This window comes from Chelonia mydas, chromosome 6 (assembly GCF_015237465.2).
Source record: "Chelonia mydas isolate rCheMyd1 chromosome 6, rCheMyd1.pri.v2, whole genome shotgun sequence".
Taxonomy (NCBI): Eukaryota; Metazoa; Chordata; order Testudines; family Cheloniidae; genus Chelonia; species Chelonia mydas.
Window position 1 is genome coordinate 58,936,597 of NC_051246.2, and position 27,370 is coordinate 58,963,966.

General features: G+C 48.5%; 1 protein-coding gene across 6 annotated transcripts in view; it reads left to right on the top strand.

Moving 5' to 3' along the window:
• Window positions 1–27,370, top strand: part of CD82 (CD82 molecule) — a 65,265-nt gene that overhangs the window by 28,087 nt on the left and 9,808 nt on the right. For 4 of the 6 annotated variants that reach the window (XM_007060722.4, XM_043548317.1, XM_043548316.1 and 1 more), the window contains 4 exons: window positions 4,464–4,545; window positions 12,497–12,569; window positions 16,425–16,549; window positions 20,096–20,170. In XM_007060722.4, coding sequence (XP_007060784.2) covers window positions 4,483–4,545; window positions 12,497–12,569; window positions 16,425–16,549; window positions 20,096–20,170 — 336 coding nt within the window. In that variant the 5' untranslated portion in view covers window positions 4,464–4,482. Of the gene's footprint in view, window positions 1–891; window positions 1,044–1,244; window positions 1,251–4,463; window positions 4,546–12,496; window positions 12,570–16,424; window positions 16,550–20,095; window positions 20,171–27,370 lie in introns of all 6 variants that reach the window. The other 2 variants (XM_037900097.2, XM_043548318.1) reach the window with 2 other exon arrangements.

Below are 27,370 nucleotides of genomic sequence, written 5' to 3' on the forward strand. Positions count from 1 at the left end.
GGCAGCAGGTTACAGTATTTGGCTTTTATATTTCAGCTAGTGGAAAGAGCTAGAATCACAACACGCATACCCCACCTCTGTCTGGGGAGCTAGCTCCCTGAGAGCTCCACTGAGACTGGCTGAGGAACGTGTACAGGACGCTCTCTTGCAGGGTTTGCAGCAATCGCACCCCTCGCTCATGATAGTGTCATGAGCTAAAAGAGTGTGAGGAGCTGTTGTATAGCTTCCCATCACCAAGTACAATCCCTCATGCAAACAAGAGTGTTCTTAGTCTTGGCAGAAATCAAGACATTTAAAAAAAAAAAAAAAAAAAAAAGGACAGTAAAAACTGAACTACTTCCTAGAGGTTGTGATGAAATGGGAGGTTTTGGCAATATTTTTATGAAGCATAGGCATGCCTCAGTTTCCCTCTGTACATTGCATTGCTACCTACTGAGTAAAAAAGTGTTAACACTGCTCTTGGAATGGTGCAGGAGAGGGGGTGTGGGTGTGACCTTGCTGTCTGGGGGGAATGAATACTGTCATTAAAGAACTGGCTCAAAGTAACCCAAATCAGCAGAGGGTCCCAGCAAGACCAAAATGTGCCCCCATGACTGAACAATCATCACATGACAGCAGGAAACTCCAGCAGGCAGGATTTGGATTGAGCTGGAGAACAAGATGTCAGGTGACTGAAAGAAGGGGACTTTTTGGAGGGACTCAGGAGCCCTGGACAAAGTGGGGAAATGGGGAAGATCACCAGAGACAGACTCCATCATAGCTTGGCTGGCTCAACGGGGCACTGGTTTGACCAGGATGGTGTATGGCTTACCTTAACTGATTTTGCTAACCTAAGGACTTTCAGATTGTGTGTGCCAGGTGACTAATAAATGGCTAACTTGTTTTGAAAAGGCTGAGTGTGTTGCTGCAAGTACTCACTGAGAGCATTATGCCCTGAAGGGTACAAGCCTCCCACAGGAGTCTGGATTTGCTGCGGGGAATCATGAAGAGAGACGGGGATTACTGGTGCTGAAGGACCAATCTCCGCATCCTGGAGGCCACAGGCCAGCCCCTGTAGAACTGTAGGTCCTTGTGGCCTGGCACACTGAAGGGGTCACTCCCAGGAGACCGGGTACAGGCTGGGGCATCGACCACACCCTGAGACTCCATGACGTAGAGGTCTTTCCAGATTCTAAGCAAGCGGCTCTTGCGCTGTTGCACAATGTAGTGTTTTGTGGGTAAGTGGAAAACTCTAACCTCTGGAGCTGCAGGTAAACTCACTTGGAACAAACAGCTTCTTTGCTGGTCCTGCAGAGGCAAACAAGCCAAACCCCTGGAGGCAGTGTGGCAGTCACTCGAAGACCATGGAGACTCTGGTGTAAAACTGGCTTCCTGCTGTAGCCAGTGCATCCATGGGGCAAAACCTACCTTTGCATAAAATGGTAATGTGGTAGTTGCTGTATAGCCTAACCTTCTGTTCTTGGCATTGTGCAGCCGAATTGAGTGGCTGGTATGTTCCAGAGAACTCCAGAAAGTAGAGCTGTGTATGTTACTGTATTTGGGGGATGGTGTTCAAAATGTTGGTATCTGGAGTAGGCCAGTCCTTGTACCACATGCTTTAGAGCAAGGTACTGGCCACTGCTGGAGATGCAATACTAGACTAGGTGAACTTCGTTAGTCTGCTCACAGATGAACAAAATAAGGTGTGTGTGATTAGCTGTTTAGCAACATGCCCATGCAAGGCTGTAATGCTGAGTTAATTCATCACCTTGGCCTCTGTGTATAGTTTGGTAATTCCAATACTAGAAACTTTCAGGCTTTGTGTATCAGGGTGACTAACTTTTTCCCAGGCAACCCTGTTTGTCCTTTCTGCCTTAATCTCTCCCAAAGTGAAAGGATGGATGACCTTTGTGGTTAAAGGCACTGTATTAGGACAAGGCTCTACCATGTACCCTGCATGACCTTGGGCAAGTCACTTAATCTGTTTGTGCCTCTGTGCCTAGTGTGTAAAATCAGGATATGTCACCTCCATAGGGGTTATGAGAATAAACCTAGCAGTGTTTGTGAGGTGCTTGGATATTCTGGTGAGTGAGGGGCCATTCAACTCCCTATCCAGGGTATGTCTACATTGCAATTCAAAACCTGCAGCTGGTCCATGCCAGATGACTTGGGCTCCTGGAGCTCAGGCTGCAGAGCTGTTTCATTGCTGTGTGGACTTCTGGGCTTGGGTTGCAGCCTGAGGTCTGGGACCCTCCCATCTCACAGAATCTTAAAGCCCAAGACCAGAAGTCTACACTGCAATGAAACCGCCCCAAAGCCTGGGCCAGCTGTGGGTATCTAATTGTAGTGTAGACATATGCACAGTGACTCTTCCCACCCAAAAATGCCTGTGCTACATGTTATTGTGCTTGTCACTTCTCCTTAGCTGGGTATTTTGGGAGTGTGACTGGGAGCTGGGACTTGGTCACAAACTCACTGTAATACTGTCCCTTCCCCATCAGTCATATGAAAATACCTACCCATTGCTTACTGTCCAGCTACAAACCTAGGACCCAGTTCAGTCTTGGTGTCTGCCTTGAAGACAGTAATAACTGCTTGCACAGTGGCTAGAGTTCAGTGTTCCCTCCCTGTAGTCTAAAAGTGACTGCTGGTTGGTGGGGGAAACTAGCCAATTAGAATGAAACCTACATTCCAGTTTAGCTCAGAATTAACCTAAATATTTAATAGGATTAGCCAAAAGCTTTGGACTGAAACAAAATAACACACTGGCTTCCAGTGATTGTTGCTGAACAAACCCAGAGCCAGAAAGCTCTCTGCTGATGTCCTAGTTTTTGTGGGTTGGCTGTTTAATTGGAGTGATGCTTTACCCCAGTCTCATCCTTCCTGTGGGTTACTTATGTCCTTTTAAAGAGACATCAGTCCTTGTTGAGTGAGCAGCTCAAACATTCTAAACTGTGCTAAGCAGCTAGCTTTTCACATTCTCCCCAGAAGCTATCCTTATTTTGGAAAGGAAAGAACAGAGCTCTGAGATGTGGGAAATCTTCCTCTTTAAATATCAGTCACTCAACCAAGGTATGCCTTTCTAGGATGAAATAAGAGAAACTAACTCAATCCCTCCAGCTCTCTTCTGAACTCCCTTCACTCTGTCTACATCTGTCTGCAGTAGGATAGTCTCCAAAAGCGTTACTGGGATGGGCTAGCCTCTCCTTGCACCAATATGTGATGCTCATGCACTGGCCTCTCTCTCTCTCTTCCCCCACCCAGCAGAATATTCTGCTGCGTGTTCATGTTAATTGGACAGACAGATATTATAAAACTTGTTTCAGGTATAGTGAAGCTGCATTGGTCTGTGGCAAAGAATTATGGCTCTGCAATGTCTCTCAGTACACAGGACAAATAGTGGAAATGTTTCACAGGATTCTCTTACCAGTCTGGTGTCTCCCAAACATAATCTCCAACACATTCTTTCTGTGATCCTCTGAAAACCAGACTACACACGTTGTGGTGTGGTCATCAAATGCCTCTTGCCCTCACTCTTGTGTTGTCTGTACTACTCTGGCCTGCATCATCAAACTGCTGCCTGAGGTGCTGGAGCCTGCGCTACTGGTACTGACATCCTGAGGCTTGTCATCCCCTTATAGTGAAAATAGAAAGGTGCTTTTGCAGGCACATCCTTGTGACAGGTTTGACTGCCCATCTTTTAAGGGTCCCTGAGCAAAGACATTCATTCAGATGCTGCTGAATTGCACAGCTTGTGGTTTGTATTGTCCTGTATGACTAAGGGTTCTCATAGTCACACAGGTGACTGGCTACTGGGTAGGGTTGTACAAGGCTGGCATGACACAAATTCCAAGGCCAGAAGGGACCACTCTGATCATCTAGTCTGACCTCTGTAGAACATGCCAGCCACGGAGCTGCCCCAAAATAATTCCTAGAAATTCTTTTGGAAAAGACCCTTTTGACATGATCTTTCAAACTAGGCTCTTGACCCCTTTTTTTGACTGTCTACAGGCCCACAGGGAGAAAGGAAGAGTTGTGGGGGAGTAAGGTAGAATGGGCATACAGAAAGAGCCGGACAAGATTCATTTCAAAGCTTAGCGGTGTCCTCTGTGGATATGGAGTTGGAGCCTCAGCTGACTACATATAAATAGTGATGGAATTATCAGGCTCCGAGCTGGTTACATCCCTTCTGTGACTGACAGAATTGCATTGTAGGCCCTCTGTCACCATCCAGGAAACTTCCACAAAGGTGGCACTTTGTCAGTGGTGGTCAGTCTGGTCCCACCCTCTTCTCGGACCGTAAGGAGAACCCTTCATCCAGCTGGCCCAAGCATGATCTCTACAGAACCAGCTATTATGTAGCTATATATCTGGCAAAATGGTGGCTAAGCTATCTCTAGTGATGACCAGTGCCCCTTTAATGCTGTCTAGAGGCTATATACTGACATGTGGATTGTTGTCTTTGTTTGTTTTTTCCCTTTTAGATCCTGGAAGTGAAGGAAGATGGGATCCAACTGTTTGAAAGTCACCAAGTATTTTCTCTTCCTTTTCAACCTCCTCTTCTTTGTAAGTATTTTTGTGCCTCTGTGGGAGGGCTTGAGTAAATTAGTAGCTTTGAATTAGGGGGTGGGCAGAAAGGACTATATCTAGCCTCCGATGTGGACCATTAAGTGACCTTTAGACTTCAGACTTAAACTAAAATTTAGTATAGGTGCCCACTCCAAAACTCCGGCCACTTTTTGGTAGGGAAAGATCAACGTCATTGACCCTGATGCCCCTTGTGGTTTTATGTGGCTTCCAGCTATAGACACTCCCATCCCCTCCCCTGCCTGAAGTAGACAGATTGCTGTGTCTAGTACCTACAGTCTCCTCTGTCAATGGAAAGGGGAAGGAGGGGAAGGTGGGCCTACTTTGCTTCCCTGGAAATTTGCCATTATTGCATTTCTTTTTCTGCCACATCTGGAGCAGCAGCAACAGGGTTGCTACAGAGCAGTGAAGCCACAAAACCTGCAGAGTCCATTGCAATCCTCCTCTTCTAAATAGGCTAATCAGGCAGGTGTCACAGAACTATCATAACTTCATTTCAAGTCCTAGTGGCTGGTTTTGATTTTGAGAAAGCTGAATCAGTCCCAAGTTTTCCATTTGAAGTGGAATTTTTGAGGGTCTTGGTGCAGGCTTGCCTGGTGGGGTGAGGAGGATTGGATTTGGGGAGGAGGACCCAGTGTGAGCTGCTTCAGAATCCTTTATTGGTGCTGGCTCACTTTGGTTTGGGTGAGGATGGGAGGCTCTGTGTCTGGCATATAGTCACCTGAGAGTTTGGCCCCAACTTCTCCTTCAATCACAGCTCTTCCCCACAAATCTCCTCTGATGTTTGGTTTAATGGCTGGGATATCTGTGCCCTTTAATGCTCTCCACAGGCTGATCTAAATTGTAGAATTCACACTAGGATTGTTCTCTTGTCTCTGTGTTTCTTTCTCTCTGTGGTGCCGCTTGTAGTAGAAAGAGCCTGAGTCAGAGGCCTGAGGCCAAAGCTTTGACCACTACTTTAGTTCAGGCCTCTGGTACAAGGCCTTATGCCTCAGGCTCTTTCTACTAAACCACTAGGGCAGGGAAGCCTCAGGCTGTCTTCTCTAGAAATGCTGTAGCAGCACAGCTGCACCACTCTCTTGCTTCAGTGTAGACACTCACGACAGTGATGGGAGGGATTCTCCCATCGCTCTAGTTAATCCACCTCCCTGAGAGGTGGTAGCTAGGTTGACAGAAGAATTGTTCTGATCTAGTGCTGTCTATGCTGGGGGTTAGGTTGGCTTAACTATGTTGCTTGGGGTGTAGATTCTTCACACTCTCTTGAGCATAGGCACCAACTTGCCAATGTACTAGAGGGTGCTCAGCCCCCACTCTACCCCATCTCGTCCCGCCTCATTCCACCCCCTCCCCTGAGCGAGCCATGTCCTTGCTCCTCCCTCCCAGGCTCCTGCAGGAAACAGTTAATTTAATTGCCATGGGTGGGAGTGCAGGGAGAGGGGGAGGCACTGAGTTGCAGGGCCTGCTGGCAGGCAGAAGATCCTGGGAATGTGGGGGGGGGGGGGGGAATTGATTTGGGGAGGCACTGCCTGTGGATGCTGAGCACCACTTCTTCCTCCCTCTCCCCCCCCCCCCCCCCCCCCAGGTGCTCCTGAGCAACATAGCTGGGTTGATCTAACTTTAGTGTAGACCTAGCTTCAGACTCCCGCTTTCCCCAGTTTTCCTGTGATGGTTAAACTCTGCCCGTTTCTCTCAATATTGCTGAATGTGTATGACCGAGAAGCCTGGTAAAAGGAGAGCTTTGCTTTCCGAGCTTATCCTCTGAGTGTGGCTTTACTCCTCTACCCCACACACTGTCGTGCCTCAAGCTGTGCTATGCTGCAGCCTCCTGGAGTGCTGGCCTTGATGTTGCAACTGGGACACATCTGGATCTGGTTTCCCTCAGTTTGCTATGCTAGCTCTTTCCCTGCCATGTGTTTCTGTTGCTTCCCTCTCGGAGTAGCCAGGATTCCAAATAAAGAATGCCAGGGACCAAAGGTCATGATGTTCTTAGTATACACAGGGAGAGTCTTAAAGGGCCATCAGAGCTTTGAGGGGACTGGCTTTAGTCTAGGTTAGTCGCGGGGGGGGGGGGGGGGATATGGTGGTGGTAGAGGAAGCCCTACAGGATTGTATCTGGCCCTTCTGCCAGTGCACACTTGTTCCCAGGCTTATCTGTAATTGCCTATCAGTTCTGAAGGGGTGAGTTAGGATTTTGTTGCTCCCTTACCCTGTTTGTTGTATCACACCGTAAACTATCCTTTACAACCCCCTACTCCTCTGGGCATGGATGGGGTGAGCTGGGGTCCAGAGGGACCCTAAAGTTATTAAGAGATTTGTGACTTTCAGCCACTTTTTAGGCAGGTTCTGGTTTGCGTTCAGCAAGAATAGCAACTTGGGGAGGGGACAGAGCCCGCCCCCCCCCCCCCCCCCCGCATCATGGGGAGAGGTAGTGAGAGATACTCTGGGACTATTATCCTGGTTACAGGGATTGGGGCATTTTGTGTATTCAGTGTAACAGTCTCAAAAAGGTGCGAGTAGGAAAATAGGGGATTAATGTGGGTTCCCCCCCTCCCCTCACTTATTTGTTTCAGGGTCTCTTCATGGGGGTTGGGGGAGCTGTGGGAGGATTCTTGGCCACAAATAACCTGCACTCCAGGAGCCCTGCTTACCATTCCTATGGAGATGGTTCTCTCCAACAGGAGAGGCTGCATGTGTCTTACAATAGCCTGCAGTGCTGTCTTGCCCTATAATAACCCTGCTTCTCTTTCCCTTGCTGCTACTGCTGCAGTGTTTTTGAGTGCAGATTGCAAAGTCTCTTTATTCCACACCCTCTCCTCATTGCCCCCTTCTCCCCCCCGCCCCCCACACTTCCCCTTCCCAGCCAGCAAACCAGTGTTCCTGGGGAGCCCCCATGGGACAGCTCTAAGTTGGCAGGGGGAGGGAGGAAGGGGCAGAGCCAAGCTGCTCCTTCAAATTGATGCACAAACTGCAAAGTATTTTCCCACATTTTGTATGGAAAGAGGTCAAAAGATGGTGAGGGGAGGAGTAGCTGGTGCTGGAATTCTGCAGCAGGGTTCTCGGGGACCTTGGGCCTCCGCTGGCTGGCTGCAGGTGATGGGAAGCAGCTGTTCTCTGGGCAACTGTCATCTGCTTCTTCTCCTGTGACCTTTCAAACAAAGGCTGTTGTTTGACTTAGCACCAGGCCTCTGCGCAATGGAAAGCTGGGCCGCAGTGCTGAACTAGGGACAATGAGTTGGGAGGGGTATTGACCAAATGAGGCCTGCACATTCCTCCCTGGGCCAGGCAGGCTCCATTGAGGGCCCCACGTAAGTAGTAAAGATGTTACCCCCACCATCTAGAGGCGTATTCACTCTGGGGTCAGCTCTGAAGCAGAAGAGCCAAGCAGTACCGCCAGCAATTTGTCCCACTCTGCAGTGGAGGTGGCGAGGGGGGAGGAGATGAGACAGTATCCCAAAGCTACTGTGTACCTCTAGAAGTGGCCTCCATTTGAGAGTGATGCTCTCCTTAACACAAGGATTCAGAGCAGACTTCTACCTAAGCTGTTGCCATGTGGGTGCATGTTGGTGGGAAGAGGGGACTTGCATTAATGCTCAATGTGCCCAAGAGGCAACATGTGGCAGCTGGAGGCTTTTCCCTTAGAGTAACTCAAGGACTGGATGGAGATTTTTTGCCTTACACAAAGCATGAATCACAGTGAGCTGGATCCACTGTGAATACTCAAGTGAATGGACCCAGCTTTCTTTTATGCTTGGGCAGCCCTATCAAGGGTGCTGAGTGCTGCTTCTGGGAGTAGCAGGGGCTCATAGTCCCAGAGACTTTTCTCTGTCCAGCTGAGGCTAGTGAATAACAGGTGACTGCCCTCAACCTGAAATGACAGGCACATGCTGGGGTGGGTTTGGTTCCAGCCAGGATGGATTTGGGGTGTAAAGCTCAAGTGGTTGGTCATTCTGCAGATCAGCAGTGGCAACAGGAAATGCCCATGCCTGTGGAGAACTTGCATGTTAATACCTATGATGACTGACTTTTGTGGTCCATTTAACCTGTCAGCTGCAGCCATGTGATTGGCACCTCCATCCTACTGACCTGGGGCTGGAGGAACCAATGCTATGAACATGTCCATGTCAAAACTATTCTCAAATCCAGGGATTGTCAGTGTGTTTGGATTTCCCCTATGAAGTCTGAGCGTGTGCATGAAATTATGAAGTTACAGGTCTCAACCACTGTAGGGCTTTAACTGGGTGGCAAAGGTCTCCAGGTCCTGGGGCTCTGAGCTCCCATTTGCTGTCTGCTATCTAGAAAGGACCAAAGGAAGGAATATTTCCTTGTTCTGGTTTCATGGTCAAGGCCTCTAACCTAGAGTCCTTGCCTGGTTGAAATGAGCTCTCTGGTCCTATCAGAAGGTGATCCCTAAAACATTAGGGGAATACTATGCAATTTTGGCTGCTGTTTAGACACTGAAATGACACCTGTCCAGTACTAGGTGATAAAGCCATAGCGAATTGAAGAAGCCCTAGGGAGACCAGGAAGGATGTGTTGTGGTGCGGGGGGAGGGGGGCTGGAGACCTGAGCAGCCAAGGCAGGTCACAAAGCTCCACTGAATAGAGAGAATTCACCTATGCTTCCTGCTTTCTCTACTTCTCCTTACAGCAAATGGGAAAGACAAAAGTCTGAGTGCTTCAGAGCTAAGGCTAAGTGGCGATGGCATTGTGGGGCTGAGTGGGGAAAGGCTGAGTCTGTATATAGTGGTATGTTGCTCTCTGGCTGTGGCTTTTTTAATGCAGTGGATAGTGAAGAGTAGACTTGCAGTCAAGGGGAGACCACCTACTTTAGTCATCTAGCTTCATCTCTGAACCAAGTAAGCTGAGCAAGTGTCTGCGGTGGCTGCTGCTGCTTTCAATTTGGAGTTCATGATTCCAGTGTGTGTGTGGGGTTCCAGCCTCAGTCAAACAGACATGCTGTCCATGTTGCAGGACCATAACTTCAGCCTTATTGGAACCCTGTGCCATTTGCAGGCCTATGCAACGTAGACCCTATGAGGATGGGGTACTGAGACGTGTGGGGAATAGAGGAGGTGTTTCCACGGCACTGCACAGTTCTCTGCCCTGCCCTCCTCTGAACATTTATGTGAGTGAGGCACAAAGTCCCCTTGAACAAAACTCAAAAGTTGAACATCAACCCTCAGACTAGTTGGTCTGTTCGGCAGAACATGACCTCAGTCCATCTTGACACACCACACTGTTATCCCAAGATAGCACTGAGCTGGGCCCTGTAATTATCCCTCTCAGGGAAGTATGGTGTGAGGCCATAATGGTCACTTTCCAGTAGGCGTGGTTTGGTGTGTCGCTGAAGTGAGTTTATTTTCAGTGCTGGGTAGCAAGGCTGACACTTTTCACTCTATCAGGAGCCCTGGCTAGAATCCTGTCCCCTCTTGTAGGGAACAGGCTTGTAGGGGACACCATTGCTTAATCCATTGCAATTCACTGATCACTGCAGTTCGCACCATGGGAGCTCGGCACTTCCCACCCGCAGACTGAATAGAGAGATGTTGAACTGGAGCTAGTGGAAGGAGTAACCCTACTAGCTGTGCTCCGTGGACTGGCATGGACATGGAGGGGATCTGAAATCCTCTCAGTTAGGGGACAGCAGTGCAGTCACAAGACAGCCTGTCTTTTTCCTTTCTCCTCTTTCCCCTGCCCTTCCCTTTTTTCTACAGCAGCTTCTGGCAAGCACAAGATTTGCAGATTAGAGCGAAGAGCAGAGTGAACAGAGATTATGGATGGTCCCAGTGCCTCATAACAAATAGCTTCCCAGGAACATAACTTAGCAGAAGTTCTGTTTTTTGTCACTAACAGTAGAACACAGGTGACACCTCAAGATCCTGGCTGCGTATGACTTCCTAATGGAGCAGTGATCACATATTTTTGTCTTGAATATTTTTGAGAAACTATGGGTTAAATTCATCAGTCCCTAGGAATGCCATGTTAGCCGAGATTTTCCTACATCCCTCTCTCTCTCTTGCATTTTAGCTGACTCCCTGCCTTGATCTGCTGTCCAACTCTGCCCTGGGATACTGCAGTGTGCTCAGGCCCACAGGAAGAGGGCCAGTATGGCATTTTTCCAGTATTGGGCTAAACACAGTCCAGCTTAAGATAAGGGTGGGCACTAATGCACACTACAAGATCCAGTCCTCCTGCCCCTTACAGTGTATAGCCTTTGCAAGCTTTCCACCACTGAGATGCAATTTCTTTCACTCTCTCCCTTGTCTGCATGTAACTTATTTGCCACTTAATTCTGTTCTAACTTGGTTGGTGTGTTTCTTATCCTTTTTGGTCATCTGCCACCAGCACAGCTACCAAGCACCCCTCCCGGCCATGCATTGCTGTCCCCTAAGCAAGGAAATAGAAGGCAGATTCTTGTGGGGTGTAATTAGTCCAATTCCATACCAGCTGGTATGAGGAGCAGACACATTTTGTGGCATTGGCAAGGACTGTAAAGTTACAACAGTCTTCAAAACATATGGCAAGGGAAACTTCAGGAGCTAGCTTCTCATTTCCCTTGTTTCTACAAACCTCTGTGAACGTGCTCCAGCTGGTCCACAATCTGCATCTTCCCCTCTTGGCTCGTCTGGCCTTCTCCGTCCCATCCTGAAGTCACTGTTTGGTTCAAGAGCCTTCTCGGCAGCTCCTGCCATCTGGAACCACCTCTCTATTTTTCCCTGAGTCTCCTTCCCTTGTGCTTCAGATCACAGCTGCAAACCTGTGTTCTGAGTGTGCCTTTTTCAGTTAAACAAATGAAGGAAAGACTGATCTGTGTGCTGCTTTGAAGGCATAGGGACCCTGCCCTCCACTTGTGCAGTGGGGTTGCGATGCTGAATGGGGTATCTGGGCACTGAAGAATTCGCTGTTAGAATTAATCCAATATAAAAGATGCTGTGGTACAAGGTAGGTATGTAAAGTGAGGGTTCTGTCTCAGTATGAGGGCCAGGGAAGCTGTGTGCATGTAACAAAATGTAACTCTCAGTCAATCTGGTGCCTCTTTAGCCTCTCATCAGGAACACACAGCTACAGAAAAGTGCTACTACTAATCCTTACCCCAGGCAGGCTGTGTCGTAGTTGGGGATGGGCTGCTGCTGCTTCTCTCTGGAACAACCAGCCCTTTCTAGTCTGTGCTATCCCCAGAGGTTGTCAGCTGGCTGATGCCAGGGGAGTGTTGTCTGTTCAGTTTCCCTGTCACATCTTGGCCCCATTCCAGGGGCTCAGCTGCCACCCGCATGCACCATAGCTTGTAGCTTTGTTCCTTGGAGATGAACTTTCTGGTTGTGCATGTTACTCATAGGAGCCTGAGCTCGGCAGCACTGATTTCTGCATTTGATGCTTTGCATCTGTGGGCCCAAGTCTCAAATGAGAGGTCTGGCATGTCTGCTGAGCTAGCTCATGCTCCCTTGGAGGGTCCCTATCGCAAGGTACCCCATCCCTGTGAAAACACAACCCTGGATCAAGCAGCAAGGCTCTGTCCAAAAGCTCCTGTAAGGTCTACCTGTGTATGACACATACCTGCCTCTTGCTGCTCTTTCTGGACAGCATTGCTCTGTACTTGTACAGCTTGTGCCTTGAGACTCCAAGCCTTTCAGAGCAAAGAGCCTTTTTACTGTCTGTTCAGCTCTCCTCCCCTGCAGCACTATGTAGAACTCAAGCACTACATGAATAATCTCCAAACAGCAGAACCTAGAGCCTGTGCTGCTAGCTGGGACTACTTCTTCCGGGAGTGACTGTTTAATCTTGCTTGATCGTGGGGAAGGGTGTGTGATGGGAGGAAGGGTGGGAACAGTGGGATGTTTAGTTCTTAGCCACCAGTCCCCCACTCCCTGTTTTGGTTTTTTTGTTCTGTTTGTTTTTTAATTAGTGACTTTCACTCTTCTTGCTTTTTTCAGATCCTGGGTGCTGTGATCCTGGGCTTTGGAGTGTGGATCTTAGTCGACAAAAGCAGTTTTATTTCAGTTCTGCGTAAGGCCATGATTCATTCTCCTTCCTTTTATCTTCTGATTTATATCCTGTGGGAGATCTGTCCCTCTGTGTGTTTTAGCTCTTTAAATACAAAGGCATGGGTGGGACTTCTACAGTATAGCAGCGCAGCCAAGGAACATCGTTCTAAGCAAAGACTGGCTTCTGGCTGGCTTTTAGAAGAACATCAGTAGTTAATGAACTTGTTTAGAGGGGCTGTTGGATCAGTCCAGGGAAAGTGACCTTAAAGTGTGCCCCATTAAGAGAAACTACTTCTAAATAAAAGCTCTTGAGAAATCCCAGAGCTGTTCCCAGACATAAGCTCCAGATAAATACATTACAAGCCATGTGGCTGGACCATTGCTACTTGCCAGGCCCCCAGTTCAAATGTGTTCTTACTTTATCTAGTCACTTTCAGTGTGCCCAGAGCTGTGCAGCGAGACAGCTTCTGCCTGAAATAGTTAATCCACAGAGGATATGGGTCTTGGGAGACAGCAAAAGGAGCAGCTGATTCTCAAGCTGTTTGCTGAAATGCAATGGATTACACATACATACGTTAATTTTGGTTAACTGGGACTCTTATTTAATTCTTAATTGGAGCTTTTTTTCCTCACAGTTCTTAAACCCACCTTCTAGCCCAAAGTCCACAGCCCCCTGCATGTATAGTAGTAATCTCCTCACTCACAAATAACCAGTCAGGAAAGGTGACCTGGGCCTGTTCAGTGGGGTCAATGCATTCTGTGCCAGCCCAAAAATTGAACTAGCTTAACCAAACCTGGGTGGGATTTAAAGGGCTTTTGGTTAGTTGGTAATTGTCACCCACAACAGAGGTCATTTGTTTGTGGCTCTCTTGTATTTAAAGTATTATGAAATAAAAATACAATAAAAAATAAGCACTTCCCACATCTCCAGGATTGTTGATCAAGGCTGTGGTGTGAGCCTAGCCTTGCACACAATCTACCATGGTTCAACTTTATTCCTGGGAGTGAGGAGTAGCAGTAGCTGCCATGCTGCATCCAACTCGCTATCCAGTGATGACTGCAGGTGGCATTGGCTACCCAGCCATGTGCCGTGAATCTGTAGAGATGTACGATTTGGACACCATGAGGAGGCTTCCAGGAAAATGTGACCTGGTTATAGGGTTCCATCCCCCTCCCCTTCACTAAATGCTAGAACAGCCCCAAATCATTGATGCTTGTATGATTTTACTGCAGCATCTGGGTTGCTACTTCATCCTCTACAAGGGGAAGAATCCTCAGGGGGCTACAGCAATGAGGTTGTGAATGGAGATGCATCCCTTTACACTTGCAGCCATAGGGGTTTGCTCAGGGCCTGTCTACTTGCAGCATTCCAGAAGGAGACACCTGTTCCTATTAAACTGGATGACACCATAAGTCTGATTCAAACCTCTGTTGGCACAGCACCATTGAATCACAGAAGATTAGGGTTGGAGGAGTCCAACCCCCTGCTCAAAGCAGGACCAACCCCAGCTAAATCATCCCAGCCAGGGCTTTGTCAAGCCAGGCCTTAAAATCCTCTAAGGATGGAGATTCCACCACCGGCCTTGGTAACCCATTCCAGTGCTTCACCACCCTCCTAAAACTAACAAAATGTGTGGGACACATTGACTTGACTCGCTGCACTTTGCTCTGCTTGGCCTCAGAGTCTTTCCGTGTCTTTGCTCTGTTGTTTTCCCATTTTACCCTTAATCTCTGCTGAATGTGCACCACAGGGCTTTAGGCTTCCTTCCTTGAGATTTCCAAGCTAAGTTCTTTCTCTGCCCTACTCCCCTCTTTCCTGTACTTCTTTCTTCCTCCCCTCTGCTTTTAGTAATCCTACCAGAGACTGGGGAAGAATTCTGCACAGCAGGGCATTCCAGCATCCTGCCAAAGGGGCCTACGTGTCCCTGTTCTCCTTTTGGCTGCCTGCCCAGAACAGGGGAAGACATGGAGCAAGGGGGAATGGAAAGCAGGAATCTCCTGCCAGTAGAGTCTGCAGAGCCTTCCTTGGAGAGCCAAGATGCTGCAAGCAAGGAGCCTGGGATCTTTTGAAGACTTTGGCTCTGGGGTTGGAAATAACTTTTTTTTTTTTTTTTTTAAATTTTTAATGTGGAAATGGCCCATCAATTGCTTCCTAGCAGTAAAGCTGTTCAACAAGTGTTCAAAAGCCCCAATCGTGCCTGCATTGCTATAGGGGATTTGTGGAGCTCTCTGCTAACATGCATGAGTGTGAGCTTGGACTTTGATTTAGGGTTACTCCCATAAACACTTCACCCTGCAAGGCAAACCTGTCCAGTCACAGGGCCGAGATGTGATGTCTTGATGCATCCAGTCCCAAAGCTGTTGGGTTTTTTTTTTGGTTTGGGGGTGGGTGGGTGGGTGTGTGGAGAGAGGGCAGGGAGTGTGCTAATGTTCTTGATAATATATGGTGTGGGATTGTCTGCCAGTCTGGATTAAGAGCTGGCTCAGGCTATTCCAATGAATGACTCTGGCCTTCGTGGTTACCTGCCTTCCTCCCAGAACATTCTAGTGGAATGTGTTTCCAGTGCCAGTTGGGTATGTGTTACAGCTGTGTTAAGGGTGGGGGAGGTTTGGGAAGGGAAAACTCTGAAGCTGTCCTGGACCTAGACTTGATTTTTAAAGCAGATTTGTTTGCTGGGACTCCCAATCTAGGAGAGGCACCACCAAGCTCTGTAAGTCATGTAACCTCCCTTACTGGTCACACGACATACAGAATTCCCCAACATCCTGAAACTCATGTGTTGCTAAATGTCTTTCTCGGGCACGGTGAGGCTCCTTATGAGGTGGTTAAACCTGCTTTTTACCTCCCCCCCACCTCTCTGTAGGGGTGGGCAGTCTCCAAGGAATAGTCCTTCTATGACCAGCATAAATGCAAGCCTCTGTTCTGTAGCTTCCGCAATTGCTATTTAAGGATGGTTGGGAAGGAAGTGAAAACTGAAATAGCAGCTGAGCCCTTCCCCATAAGGCTACACCTTCCAAATTGGGTTTAATATAAATGGAGGCAAGGGGGCAGCATCCATTCCAGGAAAGTGCAAGGACTGCCAATGGGATGTGCAAGAGGAGCTACAATTAGGCATGATCTGTATTAAATCTGGAATAATTGATCCTTGCACTCCTTTATACAGCGCTGGCTGGCAACTGGCATCAGAGCATTACATTCAAATTGTCAAGTAACTCAAATACCTCCTACCTTGGCCAGCCAACACCTGCAAGCCAGTTGGGAGTCCAACTTATAGTCTCTCTCTTACACTCACATGGAAAGGAGCATTTAGTCATCTGGTCCTTCATAGTATTCTTTTCCTGCAAACAGATGAGAAGAAACTGGAGAGAGGAAACTGGACAAGAGTGTTTATAAAGTTGGATTGTTAATGTGAAAAGGCTGATGAAAGAGAGAGTACTTAGGTAGGGAAAGGGGTAGAACTTCCCCCAACATTCAGTTATTGAATATTAAGAATTTGGGAAATAGTGATGAGGTAAAAAGGGCGTGTGTGCGCTCCTGTCCCATCTCTAGGAGTACCAGTGTCTGCTCTCTGGTCAGTCCTCCATTAACAGAGTCAGGGAATTATAAGTGAGACAAGAAGCTAAGATGTGACTAGTCTTTTACTGAGATTTACAAACAGGCTGAATGAGTGACTGCAGGTTCAAGAGCATTTGGGGGAAGGGAGGCAACCTTTATACCCACAGACAAACTTTTCTGTTCAGGTTTCTGCCTTGTGCCCCTGTCAACCCTCCTGCAGCCATGGGTTTGGGCCTTTAATGCTTGTGCAGGCACTAATCAAAACGCTTGACAGTAAGTGCTTGTTTGATGGCTGACTCTTCTCCTCCCTGTCTCCCACAGAGACCTCATCTGAATCGCTAAAGGTCGGTGCATACATCCTCATTGGAGTTGGGGCCGTCACCATGCTGATGGGGTTCCTGGGCTGTGTTGGAGCAGTCAATGAGGTCCGATGCCTCTTGGGTCTGGTGAGTGAATCACTGCTGCCTTTACTCCACGTTCCCAACTTCTCTTCTGGTTATGCCCCTGTCCTCTGCTTCTCCCTGGCTCAGTGGTCTCCTTGCTGAGAGTGATGCAGGAGTGAGTCAGTGTCTGGGGACTGGAACCATCAGCAGGGCAGCCTCAGACTGGTTGGGGCTTTAGTTTCCCATCTTGACTACCTTCTCTGCAGTGTATACATTTTTTTTTTTTCTCTCCACATCTCAGTAACCAATTATGCAGAAAAGAAATGTCCTCTGTGACCTCTCCATCCTCCTTGCAGCCCTGAGAGAACAAGGCTATGTGCCAGCAGAGATGGATAAAGGGGGTGGGTGTGAGGAGAAGACTTGCTTCCTGTTGCAGTGCAGGTGTAATGGGATGTGGGGTACGATCCAGGCTAGCAGGGCTGCCCTTAGGATTTATGGATCCCTATGCAGTAGTATTAAACTGGTGCCCCTATGCCAGACTTGGGGTACAGCCACCGCCCCCACCCGTGGACCCCCAGAAGAACCTCCCCCCATTGCTGACACACACTGAGCTTTCTACGCAGCAGATGCTGCAGCAGGCTGGAGTGGGGTTGTGGGGAGGGACAAGGCAGCAAAGGATACCAAGCTGCCCGGCCTACCTCATGGTGGTTGAGAATTACAGTTCCCCGCAGAGACCCCCGTACCGTCTCCCTCACTCAGAATGTGCCACGCTGGCACATTTGGCTCCGTGAATACGGCCCCTGCCTAAGGAGACTGCAGCATGCGTTGGGTGTGCGGGAGCTGACCTGTTCTTACGGGCTGTCCCGGTGGTGCCCCAAATTTCCAGGTGCCCTACGCAGCCACATATGCTGCATGTGCCAAAGAACGGCCCTGCAGGCTAGTAAGGGGTTGTCTCCGCTTTCCTGTAATCCTAGGTGCCTTACAGTGCTTTGCTGCTGTAGCTCACAGCTGTAGCTCACAAGCATGCAGGCCACACCCTTGAATGTCTGGATGCTGTGTAGCCAGCTCTGTCCCGCGCAGCCTGTCTACAGACCCACTCTGGCTTCCACTGGCCTTGGTTACAACCAGGAATGTGACCCCAGTTCCTCCCTCCCCTTCCCCCCCCAAAAAAAACTACCGCACAATATTGTGCTGTGCAATGCCCAGCCTTCTCCTGGACGGCTCAGATAAATGTATGTATTTTTTCCTTTTAAAGACCCAAAATCACATCACAGCTTATTAACTTACAGGGGTGAATACACTCTTCCCTTCGAACACAGCACTAAGTTGCTTTATAGTACAAATAAAACAAATACACTGGACCCTCGCTAGAATGTGTGTCTATATAGCGCAAATTCACATATAATGTGGTTGCAGCCATGGATCCCAAATTTAATTACTTTACTTGCAATTCATTTTAACACAGTCTCCGCTATAATGTGGTCCCCGTGTTCATGCGTTACCGCGCGTGGACCCAAATGCCGTGTTCTAGCGAGGGTTCGGTGTATATTAACAATAGGACATAGGTTAAGTGATGCCAAGTAAAAGGAATACAGTTAGAAAGTGTTACAAGAAAATAAAAGGGAGAAAACACATCTAAAAATCTATAACTTACATGGAGCAAGGTACAGGCTTTGTTTGAGATGGTTTTTCTCAGTTCCCAGGGACTTCAACCCCCACTTGATTGAAGGACCCATCTTTATCTTGCAAGAACTGTTTCCTTGTGTCTGTGAGGGATGCCAAAGATGGCTTCTGTCTTTTTTTTTTTTTTTTTTTTTTTTTAATATCTTCCAAAGTTCGATGCTTTTGTTTCAAGAGGCAGGATGCCCTCATGCTGTTTTTTCCCTTGTGAACTTCCCATCCTCCTGTGTATAAATGGGGCTTCCACTGTTTTGATTCCACCATGCTTAATTTACATAGGAGACAGGTAAACAGCTGCCTTCTCTCCTATTTGGGAACAGATTTTAAAGCATGATGTCACTAAGTATCCATATTTCCTCAGTGTTAATGCATATATTTCAAATGATATTGATCACCAGTGTGTCACTAGGTTTCAGAAAAGACCTCACTCTGTACCTTTTTTATAACACCATAAGTTTGTATACAATCAGTTGATTTAATTGCTTATCACCTGAGGTTCAGCCCCCGCATCTTTATAGCCCTGTAAACTTTGAAAAGGATTCTTCTGAGGGTTACCCCTTAATATAGTTTTATTCGAGCTGTGAGGAGGGTGACATGGAGCAGGTGGGGAAGGAAACTCCATGCTCTTCCTTCCACTGTTTGTTAGCAAACAGCTTTGTTTATGTAATATGTCTTTGCCTGAAGAGCCGGTTGGTCAGAGAATCAAATACACATTCCTTTGTCTGAGGCAGACCTGCTTACCAACTCCCCCTGATGTGCCTGGTTTAAAAACACTTTAGTCATAAGAGTTATGGATATATGCTAGAATTAAATCAGTGTACATACACAGGAATATTAATGATCAGTGAGTTATCAGTTTTCAAATGATACCTCCCAAGGCTCATTTTGTACAAAGATTATTACAGTAGTGTGTAAGGTGCGAATACAGGGCTGGTTAGGGTCACCCTCTCTTACAAAGCTGCAGGAGGGTTAGCCACTGGTTGACCTGGAGGCAGCAGGTCAGAGTCCTCTTTCTGGACAGGAAATCTGCCCCTCACCCTTCCCCCTCTATATAAAAGAAACCAGTTTTGTCACCTTTGTTTATGCACCATCTCCAAGACATATTGGAGGATATCTATACTTTCACCAAGAGTTAGTGCAAACATTTGAGTGACCCTAATGACCAGTGGTGTTAGATTTCTAACAATATATTATGTAACCTTTTAAACAAATATCATGACACTAGTGTGTGAGGTGTTTTGTGTGTTGGGCCTGTCACAGAGTAGTGAACCCCAAATGGGCCTCAGTCTCCTAGCAGAGCTGAGTTCTGGTGGTAAATGCAGAAAGCTTAAGATGTCCCACTAGGAATCTCTCCTTGCTGCCTTACTCTGGCTCTTCCAAATGGCTCACTGTGAAGTCTCCTCTATTCCACGGATTGGTAAAACTGACTTTAAAAAAAATCCCTGGAGCTCCTGCTCCTTCTGAGCACATCTGCTGAGGAGAATGTCCAAGGCTGTGCCACATAGCCACCCCTCAATGTGGTGTCAAGAGCAACTTCTGTCAAAAGCCATGTGGAGGATGGGAGTGGTCTGAGCACCATCATGTTCTGTCACATGCGGACACTGTAATTGGGGCTCTCCTACCTACCAGACTGGCTCATCTCCCCGCTGTGGAGTCTGCTTCTCCCCAGGCCCAGCAGCTAGCTTAGTGGTAGAGGTAGTGCTGCAGGCCATGGCTGAAGTGTATTGGGCCACTAACTCTAGCTAGTTCTGTTAGCTCTTCATTTTCATGATCAGCCAGGAATCTCCAGACTGAATGCTGCTTACTCCTGTATGAAAGGCCTATATTGTCAGGATTTGCCATGAGCCCTACTGAGGCTGCTGCCCATAGATGTAGACTTGCTTGGGGAGCCAGCAGAGCTAACACCTTCTCTTCTGTTTGTTTTTCTAGTACATCACCTGTCTCCTGCTGATCCTCCTAGCTCAGGTTGCTGCCGGGCTACTCATCTATTTCCAGCAAGATGCAGTAAGTTTCATTTCCCTATAAGCCTTCAAGAGACACAAGGGTTGGTATTGGGACAAAGACCTGCAATGCATTCCTCATCTTATCTGGTTTGGGGCTGGGAGCCCTTGACATAACCAGGCTGGGAAAGTACGTGCAGGCAATGCAGTCAGGGCCTCAACACCATACGCAGTCTGTCCCGATGTGCCTGCCAGGCCCAGCAGCACCATGTATCCAAGGACTAGGAAGTTCCTTATTTTTTCACCCACGGGTACTGTCAGAAGTACCAAACCCAACTTGTGGTCCTCATCTGGACACGGGCAAGTCCATGCAGCCAGCAAATCCCCTTTATTCCACCCACGGCTGAAACACTCCATTTTGGGCCCCTGTTGATGTAGTCAGTCCTGGTTACCCACTGCTCATGAGCTCTCTCCATGTGCTGCCATTTACATTTAGGGAATGAGCTGCATGTGTCAGGGTTTGGCTCATTCGAAGAGCTGAGTGAGAATAGCAAGTGAGACAGTCTGCCCCAGGCTTGTTTTTTATCAGAGAACAAGAGCAGTGAAGGAAGGTGGTTCCTCTGGAGGACAGTTCTTCAGGTACTTCATCTTATGCTCACTGAAGTCCACAGCAAAGCTCCCATGGATTCTAATGGTGCAGCATCAGGGCTTGAATCAGGACTTAAACTCCCTTTCTTCTCCCCCTGTTGAAATGTAGAGAATTAGTGAATTGGGCTTTTTAGTGTGTATTTTAGTTCCTTGCAAGTGGAAAAACTAACTCTGTAGCGTCCATCTGTGTGTGTGTAACAGACTATGTGGGTGCTTGGACTTGAGCAGTAGTTGGGCAGATATGGTGGGTGGTGCTTATATAAACCGTGAGGTTTGGGGCAACCGTGTTACTCACTAGCAGACCTAATGCAACCATCCCAACCTGCACCTGGCAAGGCTGTTGGTGGTAGCGGCTCCCAGACATGGTAGCTCTTCCTCCCTTCTGAGCTGGCTGGGTTTCTTCTATGGAGTATCTGTCCATAGTCCTCCTTGGCTGTGTGCACATGCCTGCTCCCTTCCAACTACCCTGCCTCCCACACTGCGGGTCCCTACAACTCTATCCTGCTGCTGTCCTGTCCCAGTCCACTTGCTTCATTTCCCGTCCCCTTCCCCAAGACCATACAGGATTGCTTTTGCATATCAAACTCTTCTACACTTTCAGTTTGGGAGTAAGTGGGTTAATAGCTAATCTCTGTATGGGAATCCATTCTGTCCTTGAAGCAGGCCAGAACCTGTAGTCTGATGGGTCTCTGTCTTTACTACCTATTGAAGCCTCATGACCTTCATCTATTGCAACTGCTTTTATTGCAGCTTTCTAGACTAGGGATCCCATCTTGTCTTGTGATCTGTGCAGCAGCATCTATATTTCTAGAGCTCTAAGGGAGTAGGACACAAGTGCTGATCCCCTTCAATGCATTGCAACATCCAGTCCCAGTCTTAGGTTCTTTCCCCAAGGCAGCTCCTCCTCTGACCTCTAGCTGGTCAGTCAGCACTTGGCTAAAAGATAGATCATGTGGCTAGTGGTGACTTATAATTGTGCTGCTCCTGGTCTGACAGGATTTGTTTTACACTGTTTTAAAACCCACATTATTAAGTCTCAGAGCTCAAGTCTACAGACTTGAGCTCACAATACATTACTAAAAGTAGCCGTGTCGATGTTTGGGCTCTGAAGCCCAGGGAGTGGGGTGGATTTCAGAGCCCAAGAGCAAATTTCTGCATAGCTGTTTTTTGCACTGCAGCATGAGCCCTGAGAGCCAGAGTTGGTAGACCTGGGCTCTGAGACTTGCTGCCGTGCTCCCACTCAGCTAGCTTGAATTTCCTGCAGTGGGCTGTGGTGATCAAGAGCAGCTGTATGAGCTGGCTTCCTAACCACCTGTGGTGCACACATGGCTTGCTCTCTGCTGTATTGATTGCAACTTGGGGTGGGGGAGGGGAGAGAAGTGGAAACAGTGACCAGCTGGTGTGGGGAGCAGAACAGGCATTTGCATGTGCTGCATCATAGAACAACCCCAGCTCTGATGCAAATTAGGGGGTGGGAGTAAGAGGAAATTACTGCTTTCTCCTGGCTGTGATCAGCTGTGGCTCAGCAAGGCAAGTGTTGTTTTCTTGCCACCCACCCCAATGCTCTCCTTAACACTCCTTCCTCTCTGCACTGTTCAACACTTCACCCCAAAAACTGCAGGGTTTTGTCTAACCTGGAATTTCTTGCAAGCGGCTGATATTGGCAGCAGTGTAGGGGACGACGCCAGGGACTATACAATAAGGGCTCCTGCAGCAAGGTGGTGCCAGTATACACCCAGTAGCAGAGCTGCTTGGATTCCTTCATCCTTTCTGTGGAGGAAAGGGGGCAGTTGGGCTCCCTAGCTGAGATTCCAAACACTGCCATGCCATCCATCCAAGGCAATCGAACTCCATGTGGGCTGTTACATTGGAGCGTTTGGGAGGATCCCTTAAACCTGACGTGCTATCTGCTCTCTGGGGTACTTGGGGGTGCTGCTCTGAAGATCTATGCAAGTGTTATTGGCTAGAATTTCTCCTGCCCCTCTGACTCACAGCAGGCCATGCACTTGTGGTGCTGTGAATGTTACTTTGTATTTAGTGCCCCTTCTCCTGAAGGAGTCCAAGGAAAGTACTGTAAAGTATGCTGAGAACTACACAAGACTCAGTCTCTTAGCATTTAGGATACTTTCCACAATGACGTTCTCTTTGGTTCAAGAAACTTGGCTAGGAAATAACTTTCAGCGATGGACCGTGAGGGATTGGGGTTGGTGATGTTTAGGAAGAGGGTACTTCAGGCCTGAAATGCGGTGTACGTGACAAATCTGTACCTCCACTTCTCAGTAGAGATGTCCGTACCCCATCTGGAAAGCTCCCAGGAAAGTACAATTTGTCCAAAAGTAAATAATACCAAGCGCTTTTCATCAGTAGATCTCACAGCGCTTTACAAAGGAGGTAATCTCACTGCCTCGGTATCCCCAGTCTGTAAAATGGAGATAGAGGGGGTGAAAAGACTTGCCCAAGGTCACCCCACTGGTCAGTGGCTGAGCTGGGAATAGAAGCCAGGTCTCCTGAGGCCCAGTCCAAAGCTAGGTCACACTGCTGCTGTATGAAACCGTTAGTTAAGAGCAAAACCTGAGTGACTTCTGAAGTTTTCTTTCCCTGCCTTCCCCTCTCCTCCAGGCCTGGTTTTGGCTAGGAAATGTTGTACCTTCCTGTCCCTTCCATCCACCTTAGTCTAAAGTTCTGGCCCATCACATGATAAAGTCAAGGTCCATTGCCCCAGGGTTGCTCTAGCAACAGGCTAATTGTGCAGACTTGAGTGAGTACCTCCCATCCTCCAGCAGTGTGTAGTGGCAACGAGGCTCCCACACCACAGTGTCCGTGGGAGGCAGGTGAAGTATCCTCTCCACTATAGATATGTCTGTCTCCAAAAAGTGTTTTTAACTTGGGTGAGCTGACTGCTATTGGTTTAGCAAGGGTTAAAATAGCAGTGACTGTATGACAAATCAGGTTCAACTCCCAGCTTAACATCAGTGAAAAGCAGAGTTGACATCTCTTCACTGCTGTTTTTTAACCTAAGTTAAGAACACACCTTTGTTTTGCAGTGTAGACTCTACGCTAGGTGTAAGGCTGTCAGCACAACCCCCCCCTTCTTCCTTATGTTTGCCTCTTGTTAATGAAACCGGTGCGGGCTCTTCGCAGCTGGAAGGGGTGGGAGACTGGTAGCTCCCAAAATAGTGATATGCATTTGACAAACTACATTCTACTCTTTAAACTGTGGGTTGCTGTTTAATGATCAGTCCCAGTTTCTGTCACCCCCTGCCCCTCCATAGATCATAGAATCCTAAACACTAGGGCTAGAAAGTCCCTTTTAGATCTCCTCTAGCCTAGTTCAGGTTGCTTCCTATGCCAGTGGCTTTCAAACTGTGGGTCATGACCCAGTGCTGGGTCGCGGCAGCTCTGGTCAGCACCACCAACCAGTCCGTTAAAAGGCCCATCAGCAGTGCTGCCCAGCTAAGGCAGGCTAGTTCCTACCTGTTCTAACACCGCACTGCACCCCAGAAGCGGCCAGCAGCAGGTCTGTCTCCTAGGCAGGGGGGCCACGGGGTTCTGCTCGCTGCCCCCACCCCAAGCACCGGCTCCGGATTCCCATTGACTGAGCTGGAGGGGGCGGTGCCTGCAGGTAAGAACCACTTCCACGCCTCTGCCTAGGAGCCAGACTTGCTGCTGGCTGCTTCTGGGGTGCAGAGTGGTCTGCGGTCCCAGGACAGGCAGGAAGCCTGCCTTAGCACCCCCGCTGCGCTGCTGAATGGGAGCCGCCTGAGGTAACCTTGCGCCCCAGCCCTGAGCCCCCCAAACCTGGAGCCCCTTCCTGCACCCCAAACCTGTCATCTCTGCCACATCCTACAACCTGCACCCCAGCCCTGAGCCCCCCAAACCTGGAGCCCCTTCCTGCACCCCAAACCTGTCATCTCTGCCACATCCTACAACCTGCACCCCAACCCAGAGCCCCCTCCCATGCCCCAACTCCCGGCCCCAGCCCTCACCTCCACATCCCAACCCTCTGCCCCAGCCCTAAGCCCCTCCCACACTGCAAACCCCTCATCCCCAGCTCCATTGCATCATGGGCATCAACAATTTTCTTCATGTAAGTTGCCAGGAAAAAAAGTTTGAAAACCACTGTCCTGTGCTATATTTTGTAGGACTTTTGCAACCTAGCTCTAAATGACTTGGGGTATAACAACTCTCCTATTCGTATTTGTCAATTGTGTAGTGTATGCAGAGGCTCGTCTCTGGCTAAGTGGCTGTAACGTGTGCCTCAGTTGCAGGATTGGAACTGATTTGGGAATAATCTCCCAAAGCGGGGATGGGAGCCCCATCACTTGATATGCATTGAAAACTGGACCTGACAAAAACATAATGTTCCAGAGAGAACGATCTAGCGTTGGTCCTAGAGAGATGGACTGGATGACCTATGGGGCGTCTTCCATAGCTAGATGCATGAATAATATAGTGAGTGTAACCGTGCAGGCCAGACTCAGATTTCTTCCATTAGTGCAGTGATTACTGTGGAAAGCTGCACAAACCAATGAAAGGGAAGTTGAGAAATTACATGGCCACTGTTACATTGGGGGGCAGCAACCTCCTCATGCAGCTAACTTTAAGCCATTTCCTACTCTAGCTCTGTATAGCACCAGTGATGCACAGCAGTGGGTTTTTTTGGGGTGTTGAAGGGGGCTGGGTTTTGAAAGTGACCTGCAGACAGTTGCTCAACATGCTTTTCCAGCTTGCTGCTCTTTCAGTTAGTTGCCTTGGCGACACACAGGGGGCTAGGTGTTTAACTGTGGATGCCTGTGTTCATTCTTGGCTTGCTCTGCCAGTTAGACTTGAAAACAGGTTGCCCTAGGTTCACTCTCCAGAACTGTACTTTCTGTGTAATTAACCACACACCCCCGCCCCCGGATTCTTTCTGAAACACCCAGTAACCCTTGGTTTATAATTATCTGCAGTTCCTTGCAATGCTGGTATAATGCCAGCAGACCCTGGTCGTTGTCGGGTGGGATTGAACCTGGGGCCTCTGGAGCTTAAAGCATGAGCCTCTACTGAATGAGCTAAAAACCAACTAGTTGTTGGCTGTAGAGCAGACTCATTTTGTGTCTCTAAGTGATCTCGGTGCCTCTAGATTGGACAGAACACCACACCCAGGATCCCTTCTTCAGGCATGCAAACATGCAATCACATTGAGACACAAACAACCACACGTGCGTGCACACACAGACACAGATTACGAGACATGACCACGTGGAGACAGGCACCCCTATGAACAGAAACATGCAGACACACGTACAGATGGACAGGTGGATAGACACCCATTTACCCAAACATACACACAGTCACAAAAGGAGTTTCAAACACTCCAACATACAGCCGAGAACACAGTGCAAAAACACACACAGCATGGGAAGGAAGGAAAATAAAACAAAGAATGCTAGTCAGTTACAAGAAAGGGGTGGGGAGGGCACAGTACATGTGCTGCATAATGTACACATATGCATTTAAAAACCCCCTAGCTTAGAACTAGAGCCACTTGAGACTCTTCTCCCTTTCCCCCCAGGCACCACTTCCTCATGTGATTTGCACAGAATTTGCACAGCAATAAAACAAGCTAGAGCTGTGCGTGAGCAGAGCTTTTCCCTGAGCTCTGAGGGGCTCAGATCTGGGGCTCTGGTTCAGGCCCACGTCATGCTGTCAGCAGTTTTGGTGTGGGCAGTAATGGAGCTGATCAAAATCTGGGACTGAAGCACTTGAACAGGGCTCAGGCTTTTTGCTAAGCTGACCTTTCTTTGACTGAATGTGCAAGCTGGCAGATGACTTCCTGGGTGGGGTTCAGGGTAGAAGAGTAGCTCTCCTTGCCTGCCTCTGCAGAGAGGTGTGTGGAAGGGGAGAAGGAAGGAGGCCCAAAGATTCAGTAACCTTTTGAGCTTACTGAAGCAGCAGAGGCCAATCCCATTAGCAGGAACCAGGTCACATTGCTGTCATTTCCCCCTGAGTTGGAGAACAGGGCAGGGGGAGAAGTTTGCCAGGAATGAAGGGGAAGAGGGTTAGAAGTCAGCTGAGGGAAGAGGAGAGGTCATGTGGCTGAACCTGGCTGTCCCCACAGAAAGCCAATCTGCAGATTCCCTAAGAACAGAGTGCTGCCTGGTGCTGGGAGTCATGAACAACCCTGGCTTTGAGATGAGCTTTGCCCTGAGGCAGCTTGTGCAGCTGCAGCAGTAAATATTGCTGAAGCTGGCTGGGCCAGGCCACTTTTTGGTATAAAGTAGATGGCTGGATGGCTGATCCAGGCAGGTTACAGTAACCTTGGGTTGGCTTGGAAATGCTGACTCCAGCACCACATGAGTGGGGGTGAAAAAAATGGGCACCACTGAACTTGATGGTGTGGGGGGGGGGGGAGAAGAGGGGGCATTTCAAATGCTTACAGTGGACATCAACTCTGCTCTAATGCAATCTCTAGTTTTCCCCCATGCTCCTTCTGACCTGATCCTTCCCCTCTCCCCTGGCAGCTGCTGCTGTATCCAGAGTAGTGACTGAGGAGGACCTGAGACTCTTTTAGGCAGTGGGAGTTGGGGGGGGGGGGGGAGGAGAGGAAGAGAGAGACTGACCATGAGGAAGGTGT